General features: G+C 32.1%; 1 protein-coding gene and 1 long non-coding RNA gene across 9 annotated transcripts in view; one reads left to right on the top strand and one right to left on the bottom strand.

Moving 5' to 3' along the window:
• Positions 1 to 22,706, bottom strand: part of LOC144316055 (uncharacterized) — a 117,159-nt gene that overhangs the window by 42,897 nt on the left and 51,556 nt on the right. For both annotated transcript variants that reach the window (XR_013381856.1, XR_013381857.1), the window contains 4 exons: positions 22,164 to 22,269; positions 16,724 to 16,845; positions 13,243 to 13,462; positions 8,993 to 9,062 (listed from right to left, as the gene is read on the bottom strand). This is a non-coding gene — a long non-coding RNA (uncharacterized LOC144316055). The remainder of the gene's footprint in view (positions 1 to 8,992; positions 9,063 to 13,242; positions 13,463 to 16,723; positions 16,846 to 22,163; positions 22,270 to 22,706) is intronic.
• Positions 1 to 22,706, top strand: part of TBC1D32 (TBC1 domain family member 32) — a 211,104-nt gene that overhangs the window by 172,476 nt on the left and 15,922 nt on the right. For 3 of the 7 annotated variants that reach the window (XM_077901385.1, XM_077901378.1, XM_077901406.1), the window contains 4 exons: positions 7,148 to 7,217; positions 8,942 to 9,057; positions 9,801 to 9,955; positions 16,661 to 16,801. In XM_077901385.1, coding sequence (XP_077757511.1) covers positions 7,148 to 7,217; positions 8,942 to 9,057; positions 9,801 to 9,955; positions 16,661 to 16,801 — 482 coding nt within the window. Of the gene's footprint in view, positions 1 to 7,147; positions 7,218 to 8,941; positions 9,058 to 9,800; positions 9,956 to 13,789; positions 13,880 to 16,660; positions 16,811 to 22,706 lie in introns of those variants that run through there. The other 4 variants (XR_013381757.1, XM_077901391.1, XR_013381762.1 and 1 more) reach the window with 4 other exon arrangements.

Genomic DNA, 22,706 nt, shown 5'->3' with positions numbered 1-22,706 from the left:
AAAAGAGAAACATTAGTATTACATGCACACAGATTTATATATTAATGAAGATAAATATTTCTCATGTTTAAAAATCCAGTTTTATAGGTACTAGAATTCTAAGTGTTAGCATCTAGTCTAAGTTAAAATCGTTCTGCTGATAGGTTATAAAAATCCATTTTTATATTAATACAGAGAAGTGTAATTCATGGATTAGAGAGTAGAAGTATATTTAACTTTATGAAGAATTGCCAAACCATTTTCCAAAATAGTTGTGCCATTTTACTCTCACCAACAATGTATGACAGTTCCAGTTGCTCCTTAGTCTTACCAACACTCAGTATTTTCAGTCTTTAATTTTAGCCATTTCAGTGGATGTGCAGTACTATCTCCATGTTTTTTAATTTGCATTTTCCTAATGACAGGTGATGTTGAACACTTCTTTTGAGATGTCTATTCAGATATTTTGCTTCTCACTCACCCCCATCATTTCCATATGGGTTTCATAACTTTTTATATTTTAAGGTATAGATAATGGTTATAGATTATGGATACAATGTCTTGTCCAATTTGTACTGCAAATATTTTCTTCCATTATGTAGCTTGTCTAGTCATTTTCCTAATAGTGTCTTCTGATGAATAGAAGATCAATTTTGATGAAGTCCAATTTGTCAGGTTTTTTTTTCTTTTACAGTCCGTACTTTCAGGGTTCTGCTCTGACAATCTTTGCTTCCATCAAGGCATTAAAGACAGTCTTTTATGTTTCGTAGTTTATCTCTTACCTGCAGGTCTATAATCGATTTTGAGTTATTGTTTGTGTATGGTGTGAGGTAAGGGTTTACATATTTTTTGCCTGATAGCTAGTTGTTCCAGCACAATTGATTGAAAAGCTTTCTTATCTCACAAAATTGCTTTGTATATTTTGTCTAGACCTAATTGAGTGTGTAAGAAGGAATATACAATTTGCTTGTTCTTACTCCTAGGGGAAAAGTTTTACATTGATTTTTGAATGTTATATCAACTTTGCATTTCTCTGGTGAATTCTTCTTAATCATGATATGTCATCCTTTTATATTACTGAATTTGAATGGATAATATTTTAAAAGTATTTTTTCTATTATATTCGGGTACAGTATTGGTCACTAGTTTGCTTTTAATGTTTTTGATTTGTTTGGGGATCATGGTTATACCGTGCTTATAAATGTGTAAGATTATTATTATTTTACTTATTTGATAGAATCCACTGGTGATAACATGTTCGTCTGAGTATTCTTCATGTTATGTTTTTTAAAATACTAATTGAATTTCATTAATAAATGTAAGAATCTTTAGATTTTCTGTTTCTTCTTGGGTCTGTAGGATCTATGGTGATATTTCCTCTTTTATTCTTGTTATTGATAATTTGTGTCTTCTCTTTCTCTTTTTTCTTTATACGCCAAGTAGAGATTTGTTAATATTATTGATCTTTTCAAAGAACCAACATTTGGTTTTACTGATATCCTCTTTCTTCTTTATTTTTTATTTTATTGGTTTCTGTTATATTTTATTTCTTCTTTCTGTTGACTTTAGGTTTAAATTCGTCTTCTTTCTGTAGCTTCTGTGATGCAAGTTTAGATCATTGACTTTAAACCTTTATTCTTTTCTAATAAAATATATGAAGCTATAAAGTTTCCCGGAAGCAATGCTTGAGTTGCCTCCCAGTGCATGTTTAGAAATGTCTTAGTAGGCAGCCCCCGTGGCACAGCAGTTTGGCGCCGCCTGCAGCCTAGGGTGTGATCCTGGGGACCCGGGATTGAGTCCCACATTGAGCTCCCTATGCGGAGCCTGCTTCTCCTTTTGTCTATGTCTCTGCCTCTCACTCTCTGTGTCTATGAATAAATAAAATAACATTAAAAAAAAAAAAAGAAATGTCTTAGTAATCATTCCATTGAAGATATTTTCTAATTTAGCTTGCTAGTTCTTCTTGGACCTTGACTAATTTGCAGTGTGTTTCTTAACTTTCAAGAATTTGGAGTGATCCCTGTGTGGCGCAGCGGTTTAGCTCCTGCCTTTGGCCCAGGGCGCGATCCTGGAGACCCGGGATTGAATCCCACGTCGGGCTCCCGGTGCATGGAACCTGCTTCTCCCTCTGCCTATGTCTCTGCCTCTCTCTCTCTCTCTCTCTCTCTCTGTGTGACTACCATAAATAAATAAAAATTAAAAAAATTTAAAAGAAAAGAATTTGGAGATTTTCCAGAAATCTTTTTGTTACTCGTTTTTATTTTAATTCTATTGTGTTATGGAATATTCTGCATATAATTTAATTTCTTAAAAATTTTTTGAAACTTTGTATGGCCTAATAAATGTTCTGTTTTAGTAAATGCTCCATTGACAAGTAAAAAGGGCGTATTTATTAGAGTCGATGGTTGTAGTGTTCTATAAATAACCAATAAGGGCAATTTAGTTGGTCATGCTGTTCAGATTTTCTAGAAAATTTCTTATTTTTTGTCTCCTTTTGGTACCAAATGCTGATAGAGTAGTAGTGTTGAGCTCTCTCCCAAATGCTGATAGATTAGTTGTGTTGAGCTCTCTCCCTTTATTATTTTATGTTTATTAACTTTTCCTTTTAATTCTTAGTTTTTGTTCATGTATTGTAAAGTTTTCCAATTTGGTAAATATATATGTAGTATTGCTTTTTCTTCTTGATGAATTAACCATGCTATCATTTTATTTTATTTTATTTTTTTTATTTTATTTTTTTTCATGCTATCATTTTAAAAAGTCTTTTATCTCTAATACTCCTTGACCTAGAGTATATTTTGTCTGATAATAATATAGACATTCAGTTCTCTTATGATTAGTGTTGGTATAATATGTTTTCCCATCTTTATTTTATTTTTAAAAATATTTTATTTATTTATTCATGAGAGACAAAAAGAGAAGAGAGGCAGAGATACAGGCAGAGGGAGAAGCAGGCTCCATGCAGGGAGGCTGACGTGGGACTCGGTCCCGGGTCTTCAGGATCAGGTCCTGGGCTGAAGGCAGCGCTAAACCTCTGAGCCACCCAGGCTGCCCATCCCATCTTTAGTATATCATGTCTTTCAGTTTAAAGGGCATTTAAAGATACATAGCATATAGTTGCGTCTTGCATTCTGTTTTTAATTCAGTCTGAAAAGTTCTGCCATTGATTGTTGTTTTTAGACTATTTACATGATTACTGATATTTTAAAATTTTATCTATGATTTTGATATTTTTATCTACTGTGAATTAATACCATGTCTTTCACATAAGAACCTTACAAAGTTTATTTCCATTTGTCCTTCCTATGTGCTAATCTTTCTATGCATTTTACTTTTACACTTTATTTTTCCTGTGAGTCAATTAGTTTTAAGTAAAGAAACGAGAAAATTATTTTGTATTTACAATTTCGAGTATCTCTGTATATGTGTCAGTTGTGTGTGTGTGTGGTGTGTGTGTGTGTGTGTGTGTATGTTCATCTGGGCTATTTCTCTTCAGCCTGAAGGACTTTACTATTTTTTGTTTTGTTTTGTTTTTGAGTATAGTTGACAAGCAATGTTGCATTAATTTCATAATGTACAACATAATGATTCGGTAAGTTTACACATTATACTATGTTCACTACAAGTGTAGCTGCCATCTGTTCCCATGCATTGCTATTATAATATCAGTGACTATATTCTTTATACTGTAGCTTTTATCCCCATTACTTATGCAATCCATAACTGAAACCCTTCACCCATTTTGCCTAACCCTCCACTCACTCTCCTGTGGCAACCATCAGTTTGTTCTCTGTATTTATAGGTCTGATTCTGTTATTTGTTTGTTCTTTTTTTTTTCCCCCTATAGGAGTGAAACCATATGGTATTTGTCTTTCTCAGTCTGACTTATTTCACTTACCATAATACCTTCTAGGTCCATCCATGTTGTTACAAGTGGCATGATCACATCTTTTTTTATGGCTGAGTAATAACTTGTGTGTGCACACACATGTGCACATAAATATACCACATCTTCCTTATCCACTCATCTATCGATGGACACTTAGGTTGCTTCCTTATCTTGGCTACTGTAAATAATGCTGCAGTAAACATAGGGATGTGTGTATCTTTTTGAATTAGTGTTTTCATTTTCTTTTGGGTAGATACCCAATAGTAGAATTAGTGGATCACATGACATTTCTATTTTTTAATATTTTAGGAACTCCATACTGTTTTTCACAGTAAAAGTACCAATTTATATTCCCACCAACAGTGTACAAGGGTTCCTTTTCTTTACATTTTCACTAACACTTTTTATTTCTTATCTTTTTGGTTTTAGCCATTCTGAGATGTGAGGTGATAGCTCATCTTTGATATTTGCCCAAGAATGTTCAGAGCTCTTTATTCATAAATTCAAAATCTGAAAAAATAAATACAAATTCCCAGAAAAATAAATTTCAACATATTTATGTAATGGAATACTACTTATAATAAAAAAACTGTCAATACATGCTATAATATGAAATGAATCTCAAAACATTGTGTTAAGTGGAAAAAAAAAAACACACACACAAAAGGGTACATGCTGTGTGATTCCATTTATATTCTATTCCAGGTAAAGCTAAACCAGTAGTGAAAGAGATTAGATCGGTGGCTGGTTTAGGGAAGATGAATGTACAGGAATTGGCTAGAAGGGAGCATGAGGGAACTTCTAGGAGATGAAAATATTCTTTATCTTAGAGGAGTTATACAGCTTGTATGCATTTGTCAAAACTAATTGAACTGTACATTTAAGATCTTTATATTTCTTTGACTATAAAGTTTACCTCAAAATAATCTTACTAATTTAAAAAAATCAATCCTATAATATACTTTTAGGATAGTTGATAGGAGATAGGTCTGTTTTGTGGCTATAAAAATATATATAAAACCAAAATATTTACTTTATTGAAACTCCCTAAATTTTGCAAAATCATCCAGTGTCACCAATACTACAGCACTAAAGTTTTATGTTATTTGAGCTTGGGAAACTGAATTGCAATTAATAATAAAATATAGGATCACCAGGAGTATATTCAGGTACTGATACATTAAGAACCTCCTGGTTGCTACCAAATGAATTTAATCTGATTGTGTTATAGTGGACATTGGAAAAGCTGTTTAAATTATGGCTGATTTTTAAAAATGCTGTTGATAAGACTAAAAACTTGAAATTATGGTGAGCATATGAATGATGATTAAGTTTTAAAAATTGGCCATTTTTGAGTGTGAGAATAATTTGTGACATATATGTTTTTGGTAGAAAGTAATAGAAACTCCTTTTTTTTTTTTTTTTTTTTTTTTGCCTAGGAGAAAAATACTGAGCCATATATATAAAACTCTCTTTAGCAATCTGTGCATCTAGAATGTATATCTATTAGTAAAGTTAGAGTCTACAAATAGGAATTCTAAGATATATAAAAAATAACTGCTCATTATAGGTCAAGTACAACAATAATGCTAAGTTTGTGTTCTGATCTGAATAAGTAAAACTCAGATGTAGCTTGTCAAGAAGTGAACTGAGCAGTTAAGTTTATTTTATTTTAATTAACTTATTTTGAAAGAAAATTACCATTCGAGGTGGGTAGAAGACCAGTCTGGTTTGCCTGGGATTATGGGGGCTTCTTAGGGCATGAGACTTTCAGAGCTAAAACCATGCAAGACCTGGGCAAACTGGGAGAAACAGGGTAACTTACTTCGAAGAGTGCTAAATGATGGATTGTTGCTGACCCAATGAGTAGATGTTTGATAACAGTGATGTTTAATTTGTGTTCTTCCTTATATCTGTAGATCTCAAGTCTAACCATATTTTAAGGTTCAGTTTAAGTGCCAGTTCTTCGTAATCTCTCTCTTTCTTAATTCGCATAGCACTCTATCTGTACCATTCTTGTTCTACTTAGTCCTTTAAAACATCCTTAGCAGAGTTATCTATATATGAATTTTATCTCTGACACTACATGGAAAGTTCCTTTAGGGCATGATGTATTATTTATCTTCTATCCCCTATAGCTTCTAGCATGGTGCTCCACACTTACTTTATCAGAAAAGATGTATTAAAAGAAAGGAATGAGTCCACAAGTTAATTAGATTATACTGATAGAATGAGATGCATCAGTGTGTAATGGAAGGAAAAAAGAAAAAAAAAACTGATAGTGTGAGAAATCTACCTTTTAGTCCCTCTTTACCACTAGGTAATTATGTGATTTTGGACAATTCCCTTAATAGTGTGTGCATGTGTATGTATGCATGCACATGCATGCTACAGTTTCTTTAGCCAAAAAATGAAAATTTCAACTAGAACCCTCAATGCCAACTAGTGATGTTTTTGAGCATTCACTGTTAGTTTGGTCATCCAATCTTCTCCAGAACTAATCCGAATTTTCAGCCTCTCCTATCGTCCTCTGTACAACACAGCCTTCTCGCTTTTGGCAGATCATGACTCCTACTTCATAAAGAAAATCCACCTGCTGGAAAAACGTTCACTCTACCCTCATATACTGTTATATATTTTAAGTAGTATATTGATTATCCCTTTTTGACACTCATTTTTAAACCTTTAAGAGGAGGGCGCCTGGGTGGCTCAGTCATTTAAGCATATATCTTTGGCTCAGGTCAAGATCCCGGAGTCCCAAGATGGAGCCCCACATTGAACCCCAGCCTTTCCTTCTCCCTTATCTCTGCCTCTCCCCCAGGACCTGCTCTCTCTCTCTCTCTCACTTTCCCTCTCTCTCAAATAAACAAAATCTTAAAAAAATCTTTAAGAAGTAAATAGCCATACTTAGACATATTTGTAATTAAAAATATATGCATTGCCTGATGAAAGTACAATATTCTAGATTGTTCTTGGGTTAACAGCTTTTGTGTTGTGATATGGGCTGAGTAAAAATAGATTGCTTTAAAACTACAATTAATTGTTTTGTATTTAATATGCTTTTAAATGATTGTTATAGGAGAAAAGTTATTTGTAAAAAGTTTCCTGTTAATTTCTTTGAAAATATAACTGACAGCTCTTAAAAGAACAAATTCATCAGTGTTTTCAAAATTCACATTAAAATATGTAAAAATATGACTTTCATCAATTTTCAATTAAAATGTGATTATTATGCAGACTTTCATACATTTTTATAACTCAGTTTTCTATTGTTTGTAGCTACTGATGCAAATGTGAAGAATGAAAGTCTTTCATCTGTGCAGCAGCTTGGCATTAAAATGACTGTCAGGTATATTATAGGGAAATCTCTCCCTTGCGCATTTCTAGAATTTGTTTCATCTACCTGATATGTGCTTAATGGTATTTAACAACCAACTATTTTGTGTACTTTAAATGCAGAGTTTATCATTCAGAAAATAATAACTTTGTTTTGGGGATATTGGCATATGATTATATTACCGCTGCTGGTAAATCAGTTATGGTTCATTATCATTTCAGAGGCTAATTACAGTATGTTTGAGTCTGTATGACTACAGGTTTTTTCCCAAAAAATGCATTGTAAAATTCAGCACATTAGTAGCACAATCATGCCATTTTATAAAATATGATAGATTTTAATTGTCAAGTTATGGTGATGAGTACAAAAGTACCTTAAGGATAGACACAGAAGTTAAAAATGAATAAACCAATTATAGTAGTTTGAATTTTTAGTACTCAAATTGTAATTTTCAAAAGAAATAAGCTAAACAGCATACTGGGAATTAAGGAGTGAGTCTCTCTCCTGCTTATTAAATGACGATTTTAATAGTTCCATGGTACTTCAGTGGGTAATCTTTAGATTCAAGTATAAAAAATATGCATATGGAAGCTTTTAAAAAGACTATTTTTATAAATTCATAGCATGATAATGAAAAGTATGATAGTAATTCTGGCTCTTACCAGGTGGATCATCACATAAAGCATGTATCTCATTGTTTTGTGACCTTATATCTGCCTTTTGTTTTGTAATGTCCAATTTCTATTCTGAAATGGAATCTGTAGATAACATGAGCAGATTAGTCACATATTTTTAAAATTCAATATAGTGGCTTATTGGTAAGAAATAAATGGAAAATGATTTGTAATGAAATGTTTGTACCCAACTACTATATATGACATAACTGTCAACCCCATAGAATCATTGTGACTTTGGCAGCTGCAAATAGAGACTGGTGGTATTTTGATGCTACAAATACTGCTCGAGTTTTGCCACTGGCAAAGTGACTTTCCAAAATGGTGAATGAGTCTCAGGCTTCAAACAACGAAAGTACTGTCTTTTCCTGATTTACACATAGTTGCCTTCAGTGTATAATAAAAAAAAAATAGAGAAAAAATATTTTATGATCTTATATAAAACAGAATTGGTTTCAGATAATTATAAATAGCTTCTTCATCCATGCAAATAACAGGCAGGACATTTGCAAGTGGTTGTGCAGGACTGTCCCACATCTAACCTCCTGACCGACCATCACACACCACCTACTATTAGTAAACCCAGTCACTATGCAATCAAAAACACCCCGCATGAATTTCTCAAGTGGCCACAGGAGGGCAAGTGCCTCCTCTCAGAACCTCTGGACTAAAGATCTAAAATTGCTTCTAGACTTAACATTCTGTCAGTCTAATTTGTCAACATTACATGTTTTAGATTAAGTTCAGGAAAAATGATTATATTCTTCTCATCTATAGTGTCTATGTTTTGCTCTCTCATTAGTGTTTTATTTTTCCTTAAAGTTGTCAGTATTTACCAGGTAACTATTGCTAATCCAAATGTAACTATCAGGAACTTACATTGAGTGTTAAGCTTTCCCTATAAGTGTTCTGGATAGCATAGTTATCCTAGAAGTAGAAATTTGAAAACTTAAAAACCTTGGGATCTCAAGAGGACTATGCTTGATGGCTTTTAAAAAGTGAATTTGCAATGCCAGGCCTGATATTTTTCAATTTTGTATGTTTTGTGGGCTTTTAATGTAGATATGGCCAGTTCCTCAACCTGTTAAAAGACAGTGCAGAAAATGATCTTACCTTGGTTTTAAAGCACTGTGAGAGATTCCTGAAACAGCAGCAAGCTCCCATAAAATCTTCTCTTCATATCCTTTTTGAGTGGATTCACAGTAATAGAACATTATTTATTTTTCATAATTCTTTGATAGGGTACCTTAACACATTTATGCTAAATAATACTTTAACCTATATTGCTGATTCATTATGATGCACCTAAAAGTATTCTGTATTTTAGATATTAATTTTATTCAATTCGGTAGTAATTAATAAATTCAGTCTTCTTGAATCTAAAAGTGATTATTAGGCTTTATTTTCAGATATATATATATAAGATTTTTAAAAATAGGTTTAGCATATCTAGAATAAGAATTTTCTAGAGTTAGTAAATCTAGAATAACAATAGAACATACATTTATTTTACTTGAATTAATTATTTTTCAGAAATAGGTTTGACTTGAAGGGGAAAAAATATATACAAACCATTTGCATTACCAAATTCTAAAGATGTATGGATTTTTAAAATATTTGATTATGCTAGTAATTTAGCAGATAACCTAAACCAGAGAAAGAGTCTGTACTATTATTTTAATGACTTGAATAAATGTTGCCACATAGCAGATCGTTTTTTCTGCATTTGCTAGTGCCATTGGCCTCCATTACTTATGTAAGTAAATAGCATATTAGCTTGAAAATTGGTTGAAGATAAAATGAGGACTAGGTATCAATATCTCTTTCCTGATAGCAATCCTGGAAGTGAATATTAATGAAGTTCTTATATTTCATCTTGTATGATAAAATATTGCAGAAGTTCCTTAACTGTGCTGTTCAGTCTGCCTGCAGGGGAGTTATGCTGGCCATGACTGGTTTGTATCTTCTTTGTTCATGATAATGTTGGGAGACAAAGAAAAAACACTTAGATTTCTTCAGCAGTTCTCCAGGCTTCTGATCTCTGCTTTCCTTTGGTTGCCAAGACTACATATTTCTGTAAGACTTTTTACTCTGTCTTTAAATGAGTATGTTAAATTTTAAGGCAAATCCAATTTAAATTTATTGGGATCTTATTTGTAGAGGGCTCTGTAATAATTTATGTTCATTTTGTACCTGAATGCTTTTTGGCTGATTCTCTTTTAAGATACAGATTTGACATTTTCCCAAATACTTGGTGTCTTACACCTAATGGTATCTGAATGAAAGATTAGTGATAATAGATGGATTAATAAATTTTAAACTTGCCATTTATGTAAATTATAAAAAGTACATATGTAAAAAGAACTACTGAATGTTTTTTATTGTTACTTTGTTAGAAAGAATCAGATAAATTACAGTATAAGAAGATCAATCAAAATTTTCAAAATATTCTGCAGAGGGGGAAAACTAGACATTTTGGAAATCTATGATGAGTTCTGATTATGGTATTATAGTGTATTTTAAAGGGTTTTACTAGCTTCATGAGACTTTAGAGTTTAGTGGTAAAAGCATCCCTCAATTTACTGACGTTTCTGTATTTCATTTTACTTACTGCCATTAAGATCTCCAACATGGGGAAACTATCTAGTGTACAAGATAGGCCAATATGTCCCAAATCTTTCCTATGACATACTGCGCATGGACAATGCAATCACATGGCACTCAAAGATAAGTTAAGGGAGCTGGAGCATATTGGAGTTCAATGAAAACATATATAACATGTTTTTACAGTATATATTGTGATAAGGAACACAAAAGCCAAGAATCAAGGAGGAATATATTATAAATATTGAGATTCTATAATTTTATGCTTGAAATAGCTGGATGTAATTCCTGAATAAGCATTTCCAGCGCTTGTACTTCAGCATAATGAGAAATTTGCTCACATGAACAAGCAGAAGCAAATGGCAAAAGAGTATATATACCAGTTTTTCTCTAATCAATGGAACTACTTTCCTTCTGTTCACCAGAATTTGAACAAATCTCTAAATTGTACATGAAGATTTTAAAAATCTTAGATATTTCCCTCTTCCATTTACAAATGCAATGTTGAAAAATCTTTTGATAATTTTGATAATGAATATAGATTTTGAATCCAGGCATACATTTTCATGTCAAGCATTTGAGAATGATACCTGCTTTCCACTAGCTTAGCATTCAGATTGTGGCACTGCCAAATATCAACCTTTTTAAAAAAATATTTTTATTTGTTCATGAGAGAGAGAAGCAGAGACCTAGAGAGAGAAACAGGCTCCTCGCAGGGAGCCCGATGTGGGACTCCATCCCAGGACTGGGATCACGCCCTGAACCAGGGGCAGACGCTCAACTGCTAAGCCACCTGGGCGTCCCAAGAGTCAACTTTTTTTAACCATAATTTTATAAAGTTGGATTTTTTGCTTTGAATCTACAGACTTTTTCATAACATTACTTTTAATGTAACAGTGATGTGCTCTAATAGGGTTTCTTCCCATAAAATTGAATTCAGGCAAGACTCTAGCAACTTGGATTTTATTAGACTTATTTTAATAGCATGATTGAATATGGACTGTAGATCTGTGAATGGAATGGAGTGACATATTACTCAAGGTGTTTAGACAAACTTTTGACATAAAGCCTTGACACTTTTCTGTTGGTGCAACTGTCCTATCCATGAACATTTATGCAGTGCCTTATAGTGTAGTTACTAATGTTTCAGCAGTCACAACTGCATGTTATAAATGTTTTTGATTTAATCATCTTATGGATTGGTGCTTTTTCTATGCCACTTAGTGCATTCAGTAATCATCGTAATACAGTATTTACTATTTTGTTTGTTCCATTGGTCTCAAACATTGCAGTGACGCTTTCTACGCATGTTGATAAAATAAGTTAACCTGCAGTTTTGGTGAGGTACTTTGGCTTTAGCTATTAATAGCACAAACTTGTCCATCATCTTTAGCTCAATCTCATTATTATAATCAACCTTAAAAAAGCTTCATTCAGCCTGTGCCCCAGACCTACACCCCAGACCTGCATTCTTCAGCCTTATTACCCCATTTCTCTTCTTCTGTAGCCTATGTTAATTCCTATTATGCAACTTCATTTGTGTATGTATTTATACACTTAAATGTGTAAAAACTAGGAGGGGAGCTTTTTCTGTTTTGTTTACCATTGTGTTCCAAGCTATTTCCAATAGTAATTAATTCAACAAATAGGTGTTGAGTGTGTGAATTAGTATTTAAATACAAATATATAAAGGGCAATAAGCTTTTACTACTTTAAAAAATTATTTAAAAGAGAATAGTCCTTTGCATTAAGAATGTTGTAAGCAGATTGCATCAAAAGGTGTAAAAAATTGGGCTCAGATAAGCAATATAGGAAATAATGATATATTACTTTGAAGTTCTCAAAATTTTTTTTTTTTTTTTTTTTTTTTTTAAGTTCTCAAAATTTTATAGACTATCTACTCATGTGAAATAAAAGTAATTTGAAAAAAATTTCCCTTTGGAGCCATTTAGACAAGAAGGATCATTTAATGTATTGACTGTATTAAATTATCTTCTATTATTATTTACTCTTTAAAAAGACCTTCCTAAATAATAATATATTAATTCTTTATGGAATTTCATCAAGAATTAGAATTTGACTAATTTTAACATAAAAGTTAATAAAATGATAGATTAAAAAAGATTGAAAAAATCTATTATTTCCATGTAAGAATACCTAATCTCAGATAGTAATTTCGATAAAACTAACAATCACATATGCCTTCTGTTAGTAAAACTTATGCAAAAGGAAAACAAAATTCAAATAAAAAACTATTTCACATTCACATACAGACAAAAACTCCATTGATGATAAATCAAGCTAAAGTAATAGTCAAAAAACTAGTATAGTTCTGCAGGAAGATCATGGGATAGTTATTGTATTTTACATATATTTTACATATATAAAAATGGGTGTGGATATATACATTTATTCCTTTCTTACTCCTCACAAAATAAAACCAGTTAACACAGCAAGTTTAGAGTTAATTCCTATACCATTCAAATATACATTTAGATTTAAATATTACAACCATCAGCATGTCCTGGCACACTTGTAACCATTTGCAAGGCATTAACAATAGTAAATCATGTGACCTGTTACTTGTAGGACAGAACTAGTGTCAAAACCCCTTTCTTGTGTATATAACTTTAAATCTTAGATCCATATTTAAAGATTCCATTTTCCCATGTGCTTCCCCCCCTCCCCAGAGAGGAGAAAGATTTGTTTTTTAGAATTATAGAATCAGAGTTAAAAAAAAAAAAAAGTTTTCTATTCACCTCCTGCATGATGCACGTGATGCACAAATTAACTGCAACATTACCAATAAAACATGGTCCATTCTCTGCTGACAGATCCCCAGAGTGGAGGACTGGACTGCACTAGATTGGGTCCACTTAAATTGGTTTGGAGAGTTTATCTTTTTCATAGGGTCTTTCTATTTAATTTCCATAACAACTTGGAACTAGTGTCAGGAATGGAATGACTCATCAGAACTACCTGTAGTGGAAAGGAAAAACCAAAAGACTGCTTACTAAGGTCCATTTTTTAAGTCCTGTATCTTTCATTTTTAATCACTACAGTAAAACATTCTAAAGAGTGTTATTTTATAAAGTCCTTGCTTCATGTTATGATACTTTCTAGTATATATCAACCCAAAAGATTTTACTGATATTCTTTTTCACAATTATAGCATAGTTTGTATGTTAGTTTTATGTTACTTACATGATATATTAAATGCTGTTTTCCTATATGTATTGTGTTTAATCCTATATTCTGAATTTTATTTGGGGTTATTACCTTTTTTAAAAGTTGCCATCTTTTCAGAGAGTTGTGACTAAGCAAAATACAGCAGAACACTAAAAGTATAACAAACAGACTTCATAATTTGATGATTCAGAAGACTCTTGTATTTAGGTGGGTCACAGCTGTCATTATTGATCTGGTTTATGAACACTATTTACCATAAATTAGGGTATGTAATGGCAATTAATAGACCAGTTAGTAAAACTTTTATTATAAGTGAGTGTATTATGATTACAATATGCAATCATTAACATCTTTTGTAATTCAATCAATAATTTGTTGCATAACTACTCTATGCAAGGGTTGGTGTTGGGTGCTGTATTGTTTACAGAAAAGTATGGCATGATTTCTTCCAACAGAGGATAATCTATAAGAGTAGAAAAACTCATGCCTAAGCTTTGGGACTCCATTATATACTAGCTTTTTTTTTTTTTTTTCCCCTGAGAGTGTAATTAGCCTTTTGTCTCACCTCTGAACACACCTACTCTGAATATATTGTTTTCAATGCAACATAGAAAAGATACAGTATAAGAACTGAGGCACCTGAATGGCACAGTGGGTTAAGCATCTGCCTTCTGCTAAGGTTCCTGGGGTCCTGGGATTGAGCCCCATGTTAGGCTCCCTGCTCAGCGGAGAGCCTGCTTCTCTGTCTCTGCTTGCCACTCCCCCAGCTTGTGCTCTCTCTCTCTTTCTCTTTCCCACTCCCCCTGCTCGTGCGCGCTCTCTCTCTCTCTCAAAAAAAGAATTATTTCTTATGCATACATTTCTTACACTACTATTATACATATATTTGGAACTTATTAACCTAAGCTTGCATTGAAAATTAATAGTTATGTATAAGTTGTTTTTTTTGCTGTTTGTTAGATTTGTTAATTCTACTATGCAAATAGTCATTAGTGAAACATGTATTTCATAAAAGAAGATAAAGGATACTCTCAGTGTATGTGTGTGTGTGTATATATATACATATATACATATATATGTGTAAAGATTTACTTTAGAGAGACCGATCATGTGTACATGTACATGTTGAGGGGTGGTGGGCGGAGGGAGAAAGAGAGAATCTCAAGCAAACTCCCCACAGAGTTCCAAGCCTGAATAGGAGCTCAGTCTCAGGACCCTGAGATCATGACCTGATCTGAAATCAAGTCAGACACCTAACTGAGCCACCCCAGTGGCTGTGAGTGCATATTAGTTTGTTTGTTTGTTTGTTGATTTATTTATTTATTTATTTATTTATTTATTTATTTATTTATTTTAAACTTCATTTTTTAAAAGATATATTTATTCATGAGAGAAACACAGAGAGAGAGAGAGGTTGGCAGAGACATAGGCAGAGGAAGAAGCAGGCTCTTTGCATGGAGCCTGATGCGAGATTTGATCCCGGATCCTGGCAGATCCAGATTCCTGGCAGAATCACGACCTGAGCCGAAGGCAGCTGCCCAACCGCTGAGCCACCCAGGCCTCCCAGTGTATATTATTTTCAACTACTCAAAAGAAAGTTTGTTTTTGTCCTAGACATTCATTTGAAGTTGACTGTCCACTGTCCACTAATATGCTATATAGTTATGTCGGTAGTCATCAGTATATACAATTATTTTGTGTGTACTATGTGGTATCTCTGAGAGCCTGTCATAATATATATATATATTTCTACATATATTCTTATGTATGTATGCAATGTGAAATGATAAATTGTCCTTTAATGATAATTTATAAAACAGGAAAACCACTGATAAATTACCTCACTGGTTTCAGAAATTTTAGTATATAAGTTAAACCTAAATCCTTAAAAGCACTTTAGCAATAAAGTTTGAAAGAAATCCTTATTTTAACTTGTATACAATTGTTATATATAAATTTAATTTGTTTTAATTTAAAAGCATTAATTTTCTTTGTTACAGTTACTCAGTAAAGGTAAGAACATAAAATGCCTTTCTGGAAGTTTCTGAATTATGTATTCTTCAGAACTAATTTGAATATAAATTTTTAGTACAGGTTTATCAGGTATAGTTGCTAGTGTATCAGTTTTTCTTGACACAAAATGATGCCTCCCAGGTTTATTCTTTGTTTTAAAAATGTGGTTAGATATTGGATTTATAGAAATACTCATTGAAGTATTATAGAACAATCATGATGACATAAATTGTACCTAAGAGCCAAACTGAAAATATAACCAACTTTATGAAGAAGTTGCTGAAAAGTGCAGGTTTGTAAGATATGCATGTATATGTACACATATAAATGGACAAATAAATAAATGTAAAATTTAAAATATATAAATTATATATGTAATTTTTATAAAAATTTTTATATAAATATAAATAAAATAGCTGATCTAAAAATGCATTATGCATTTTTTCCCAGTTTTAGCAATAAATTTCTTACAGAGTTTCCAATTTCAGTTATTAGTAACTCAAGTTGAGATTTGGGTTATTTAACACTATCTTAGCAAAAGGGGACTATGCAAATATCCTGAAGAGCTGATGAACTCAAACTTTTTAATGTGATATAATCATTGGCCAAAGCCAAGGATACCAAGCATATAGAAATACACTCAGTATTAAAATGTAAAAGCTTTATTACATGTGTACTTGTACATTTATATTTTCATACAACAGCTATCCCTTTCATTCCACAAGGCATTAAATTACAATATTAACTTTACTCCTTTGTCTTGGAAGGTATAAATATTACCTTGAGATTTATTCTTTCTACAGTATTCAACATTCTGACTTTTTAACTTATGTAATTAGAATGTTTACAGTAACTTGTTAGGCCACCACATTAATTTTGAAGTAGCAGTTCACAGCTAAAGATTTAGGTAAGTTGGTTTGATTATTTTAAATTAGTTGCATATTCATTAATTATCAGTTTCTCCTTTTTATGCAGAGGTATCTACCTACTGACACTATAGAATCTGGCATCCACCCGGTATATTTTTGCAGCACTCACTACATTGAAATGCTCCTGAAGGTGGAGGTGCCACTTGTGTTTTCAGCTTTTCACATGTCTGGTTTTGCACCATCCCAGGTAATCCATAGGAAGTAGTGTTTCTTCAGCTCCCAAATCTGTGTCTTTAAAGAAAATTAAATTCTCATCAAACATAGGAAATATAAGTTAATAAGATCATTTTGTAAGTATTCATACCTTTTTGTTTAAATTTCTGAACTGAACTGAATTGTTTCCCCTAGGTCTGTTAAAATATATAGACTTCTTTATAGTAGACCCCTGGCATTCATATTTCAAATTCAACTTCAGCTATTCAAAGACATAGACATCTGGAAGTCTATGACATGTAGGCAGGCTTTCTAATGGAAGTAATACCGACCTCATAAGGTTAATGTAAAGGATTAAATGAAGTAACTAAGGGTAAGAATTCTTAATGCTGAACATGTGTCTGGTATTTGAGATACTGTGTCTTAACCTAACAAGAAAGCCTTGTTCTCTGTTTCTGCTCTTGGGATCTGGGAAGGAGTCATCATTTTTCTTTGGTAACATGCAGTGGTCACAGATAGCTCCCTCCTGTGCATGGGCAGTCCTTCATTGATGGAGGGGTGGATTATTTCTTCACTGTTATAGACACGCTAAAACTTAAAATTTTAGAGCCTAAACCTTTTTCTATTTTTGGAATTAAATTTTTAGGTCAGAGTTCCAGAAGGTGGAAATACTTAACCAAAAGATATGAATACTTTTAAGACTCTTGACACATATTATCAAATTGCTTTGATTTTACTCTTCTAACAGAAATGATACTTCTAAAAATATCTGTTCTTCAGGTCTGAGTATTTGGATTTTTTTGAAACTAATAGCTAAATTAATAGAAAATTGCATTTTCTCTTTTTAAAATTTTGTGGGTTTTTACACATTAGCAAGGTTGGCTATAATTCCATAGTCTTGATAATAGTTGAATCTTAATTGCCCACCTGTTTTAATGTGTTTCTTATTGATTCGAATGTTCTTTAAAAGTAACCCCACTATCCAGATCTCTTAAATTCCTGTTATGTATTTGATTTACTATTGTAATTTATTGCTTATTTACTATTAGTGTTTATGTCTTTACTATTTTATTATTTATTCCATTTTTCTTATTACTTCATGTCTTCATGCTTGGTAAGAATAAACCTATCATATATTTCCTAACACCCTCCTAAAAAAAGCTAATTCAGCTATTTCTATTCATTGTGTTTTGTACCTTCTAAAGTGATTTTTCCCAGTTCGAATTGGGCATTTGGATTTGGATAAAATTTAAATTGCTAATATGTTCACTTTTCTCCAAGTAATTTATAGTTTATGCCCTTACAGTACTCATCCTTCCTCTCTAGGAATGTATTAAGTTTTTCCATTTATTTTCTTTGTATTATGTTTTACTAAAGTTGCATAGTTTTTTTTTTCATATAGATGTAATGTATTTTTTATTATAGATATTTCTAATTAGAGTAGCTTGAGATCTTTTTTTTTTTTTTAAGATTTTATTTATTTATTCACGAGAGACCCAGAGAGAGGCAGAGACATAGAGGGAGACGCAGGCTCCCCATGGGAAACCTGATACAGGACTCGATCCCAGGACCTGGGGATCACAACCTGAGCCAAAGGCAGATACTCAACCACTGAGCCACCCAGGTGTTCTGAGATCTCTTTTTCAATTTTATTTCCTTTGTGGTTACTGTTAATAATTAGTAAAGGCATCAAATTTTTGATAATCATGAATTTGTACATTTTTTTTCTAGATTTGTGTTTTTTTCCTTTTTAATGTGTGTTATTTTTAATTAAACTTTGTAATTTTTCCAGAATCATTCTAAATAGTGGCTTGCTTGTTTAGGCTTGAACAATTATTAGGAAATCATCCAGTATTTCACCATTAAGAGAATTATTCCCCGTCATGCTATGAAAGAATTCTTCTACTTTATGTAAAATACTGAATTTTGATTCCTTTCTTTTAATCAAATAAGAATGTTGGATTTTGTCAAGTTCCTTTAGGGTTAAAATGATCTTGATCTTGGAGTTTATTTGACCTATTTATGTGACCATTGATAGATTTCTTCACAGTAAGCCATCCTTGCATTCCCTTGGATTTGTCCTCCTGGCAATCTTTTCCTCTTAACTAAACAATATAGTTTTTGGTAATGTGCCTTTAGACTTATTTTGAAGAGTCCTTATGTCACGTAATTACATTTACTTGGATCTGGTTGCTGTGCCTGTTGAGTTTTAAATTTCCTGAAGTTAATAAGTCTAAATATACAAGGAATTGCATGTAATGGAAAGGAATATTCTTTCTTCGCCAGTTGTGGCTCGCTCTTGTCATGTACCTAAAACACTTTTGGGGATTTTGATTCATAAAATGTTTAATTTTGGTTGGAAGTAGATACTTAAAATGTTCACTTATAATAAGCTCAGTAATCTATTCTTTCTACTCTTCTAAAAATCCAAGCTAGGAAACAAAATGTTCTTGAGAACTCTTTTTGTTATTCTAGTCTTGAGTATTATAATGTTTATTGTCTAATGCTCCAATCATTTATTAGGTCCTAGTATATATCCTTTAATTTTAAAATGGACACCACAAACTGTGGGAAAAAACTTGCAGTACCTCAGGCCTCACAGTATCATTTGATACCTCTTTATCATTTTGGTGTTTATCAATTTGAAATTGCATATATATAGCAGATTTATGTAATAAAACCCACTACATTATTTTAAGCAGTAATGTTTTGTTTTGTTTCTTAAATTATCTAATGGAAAAATGCCTTTTTAATGGCTCATGATGTGAGATTATAATTTTGTGCCTTAAATATGTATCATTGTTTTGTTGATATTATTTGCCATTTTACTGCTAATTATAAAATATGAAACAACTTTTAAGTAACTAATAAGTATAGGTGCTTAAGTAATCGCTTTCGATACAGATTTTGTATTTCAAAGCTTATTCATTTTGATCTAATTAGGAGCAGTGCTTTTTGAAGTTGTGTATTTACAGACACTAAGGGATTGGTTGATTAATGAAGGATTTGTGAGCAGGTTGCTAAAAACATACACATATCTCTAGAGTGAAAATATATGTTCAACTAGAATTTAAAAAATTAAAATAGAAATATATGTTGATTAGAATTTAAGAGTAACTGGGAGTTGAAAATAGAAATTCAAATATATAGTCTTTTTAAATGAACAGAAAAATCACATATTCTGATTAACTTTGTAACCAATTTTATCCTTTGGTAAAGCACTTTCCTTATTGTACCTTATTTAACTTTCCTAGCTTAAGAAGTACCACATATCTTTAATGATTTATCTCTGTAATTCCTTGGGGTTATTATTCTGCATATCATTATTGTACTATACTCTGTCAGCAAATGGGCTAACACAGATAATCCTCTTATAGAATATATTTTAGAAAAATCTTATGGTTTTTTTTTATCACTTAAAGGATCCTGGATATCACTCCAACACAATATACAAAGGTATTTCCTGTTTTTACAACTACATGGCATTCCACCAAGGATAAACCATAATTTTATAACCAAGCCCCTCTTTACAGACACCTGCATTATTTATAGTCTTTTGATACTATGATCAGTGCTATAACAAACATTTAAGTATTTTCAAATTTTTGTCAAATTATCTCCAGGATAAATTTCTATAAATGTGATTGCTGGCCTAAAGGGTAAATGCATATATGATTTTGCTAGACACTGCCAGATTCCCTCTTTTAAGTCCAAAACTGTACTGCATTTTCAGAACTAAGCAGCTGAGTTCTTATATTCATTGAAAAACTATTAGCAATGAAATGGTTTACAAAGAAAGTGAAACAAACGGATTATGTTTGTTTTTATAGTAAACCAATGTTCCTTAAACCTAATTACATTTTAAAACATTTAAATGGTTTTAGGCCTATAAAGAAAGAAAATCACTTGTATGATATACATCAAAATCTACTACAACCTTCCTAGGAAATGCTGCTTCAACTGTACTCAAGCTGCTAAAAGACATTAAGATACAACACTGAGACATATATAATTATTTTATCTGAGGTAAATTACTCTCACTTGTGTCTAGATTTTTTAAATGATTGCTTATAGGGAAGGAATGAGCCAAAGAGTCAGGGAATATATTTTGCTTTTGTATTTTTACTTTGGAATCATTTAAATATTTTATATAATGAGACAAATACATGTAACCAACAAAATAAACAAGTTCTGCCCCTAAGAATATAAAGTCAGACTGAATCAAATGAACCTAACAGTACACATTTGATAGTATAAACTCATGAGAATGACTTTAAAATACAGTAATTTGACTGTAAGTTTCAAGTGATATGTTGTCTAAAGACAAAGAGCAGCAAAAATCCTGTTTTAAGTAATCATATTGCTTGTGTTAATGCTAGTATTCTAAGATTTTTTTGTCTTGTGTGATAGATTAAAAAAAATCGATGTAATTGGTAACAGATTTTCTGCATGTTTTAAAGCAAACACAGGTATAATTTATAGCAACTTATGATGTATTTTCTTTTAAAAGTTTAAAGAAGGGGACCTTCAGGAGAAAAGGTACTGAAGATCCTTATTACAAGTTTTGAAACTGGTTCATGTACTGTTTTCCTTTATATATATATACAAATATATATATATATATTTGTATATATATATATTTGAAAATGTTCATAATAAAAATGCTTTATGAATTTATCATTCTGCTTGGACCCATGCTATCTCCTTTATCCTTTTAGAATTCTAGATTGTTAGCTGATTTGGAAACCTTTTCATTCTATAAAGAGAAGTTATTTGCTTAAGGTTTAAATACTGTGACTCATTGCTCACTTTTCTAGGAGAATACGATTTTAGAATTCTATTATAGTTTAATAATTCTGAATCATCTGGCACACAGAATAGCTGATACAATTTCTGCCAAGTGCAGAGGGACATATATTTAAAAAGTGTACATCTCTCCTTTGAGTGTCAGCTCTTTGAGAGCAGGAACTAAATGTCTTTTGTTCACTTAAGAATTATAATGTTTGTATATTAGGTATTTGATAAATATTATATGAATAATAAACACCTGTACTTTGTTATCAAACAACATTTATATAGCACCTTATATGCTTTCAAAGTGCTTTCAGTTATAATCTCATTTTCCCTTCCTAAATTTCTCATATGTAGACATTAGGCATTATTTCTGTTTAATGGAAGAAAAATAGGCAATGTACAGAAAACAATGCTTGAAGTTATATAAATTCCAGAAAACTGCTTATAGTTTTAGGGAAGCAGTTAATAGTTAACTGCTTATAGGGAAGCAGTTAATAGTTAACCTAGTTAATTAATAACTAGGTATAATGAAGCACCAATTGCAGATTCTGGGGTGATTTTCTTAACCAATAAGGATAAGCATCTCCCTACATATATTTTACCTTCAGATATCTTTGTTTGAACCACACAGAGTTGTGAGGTTTCAAGATCAAAATGAGTTGAAGATCAGCAGTTTCACACCATCCAATCTGTAGAACAATAGGGCTGCTGAGAAAGAAGATGGACAAAAGCTGAGACCCCTTCATCTCTGTCTATGTTGTACTCACCCCTAAAACTGACAGCTGAATGGGAACTGCTTTTTCTGGCTTCAGGGATCATTTGTACTAAAAGCTACCCTTCGTTTCCTTCTCAATTCATCTGAGACTCATTTTTATTAACATAGCATGGCCATAGATGCTTGGCATTAATAGCTATAGCAAAGAGTGGAGACAGAACCCTGGCAGCAGTGCATTAAGGGAATTAAAAGTATTACTGCCAGTCAAAGAACTACTGACTGCTTCAACCTGTCTAGTAAAGAAAGAGTAGAAGATATTTTCTCCCCAGTTCAGTAGAGCCATATTATGTGGGCAGTGGAAGTTTGGTAATGAACTCTGCATGCCAAGCTACCCTTCAGGTCAGGACCTGGGAGAAGAATCCTATTAGTG

This window comes from Canis aureus, chromosome 1 (genome assembly GCF_053574225.1).
Source record: "Canis aureus isolate CA01 chromosome 1, VMU_Caureus_v.1.0, whole genome shotgun sequence".
In the NCBI taxonomy this organism is placed as follows: Eukaryota; Metazoa; Chordata; class Mammalia; order Carnivora; family Canidae; genus Canis; species Canis aureus.
The sequence above is the reverse complement of the archived record's forward strand: the minus strand, read 5'-3'. Positions and strand labels throughout refer to the sequence as shown.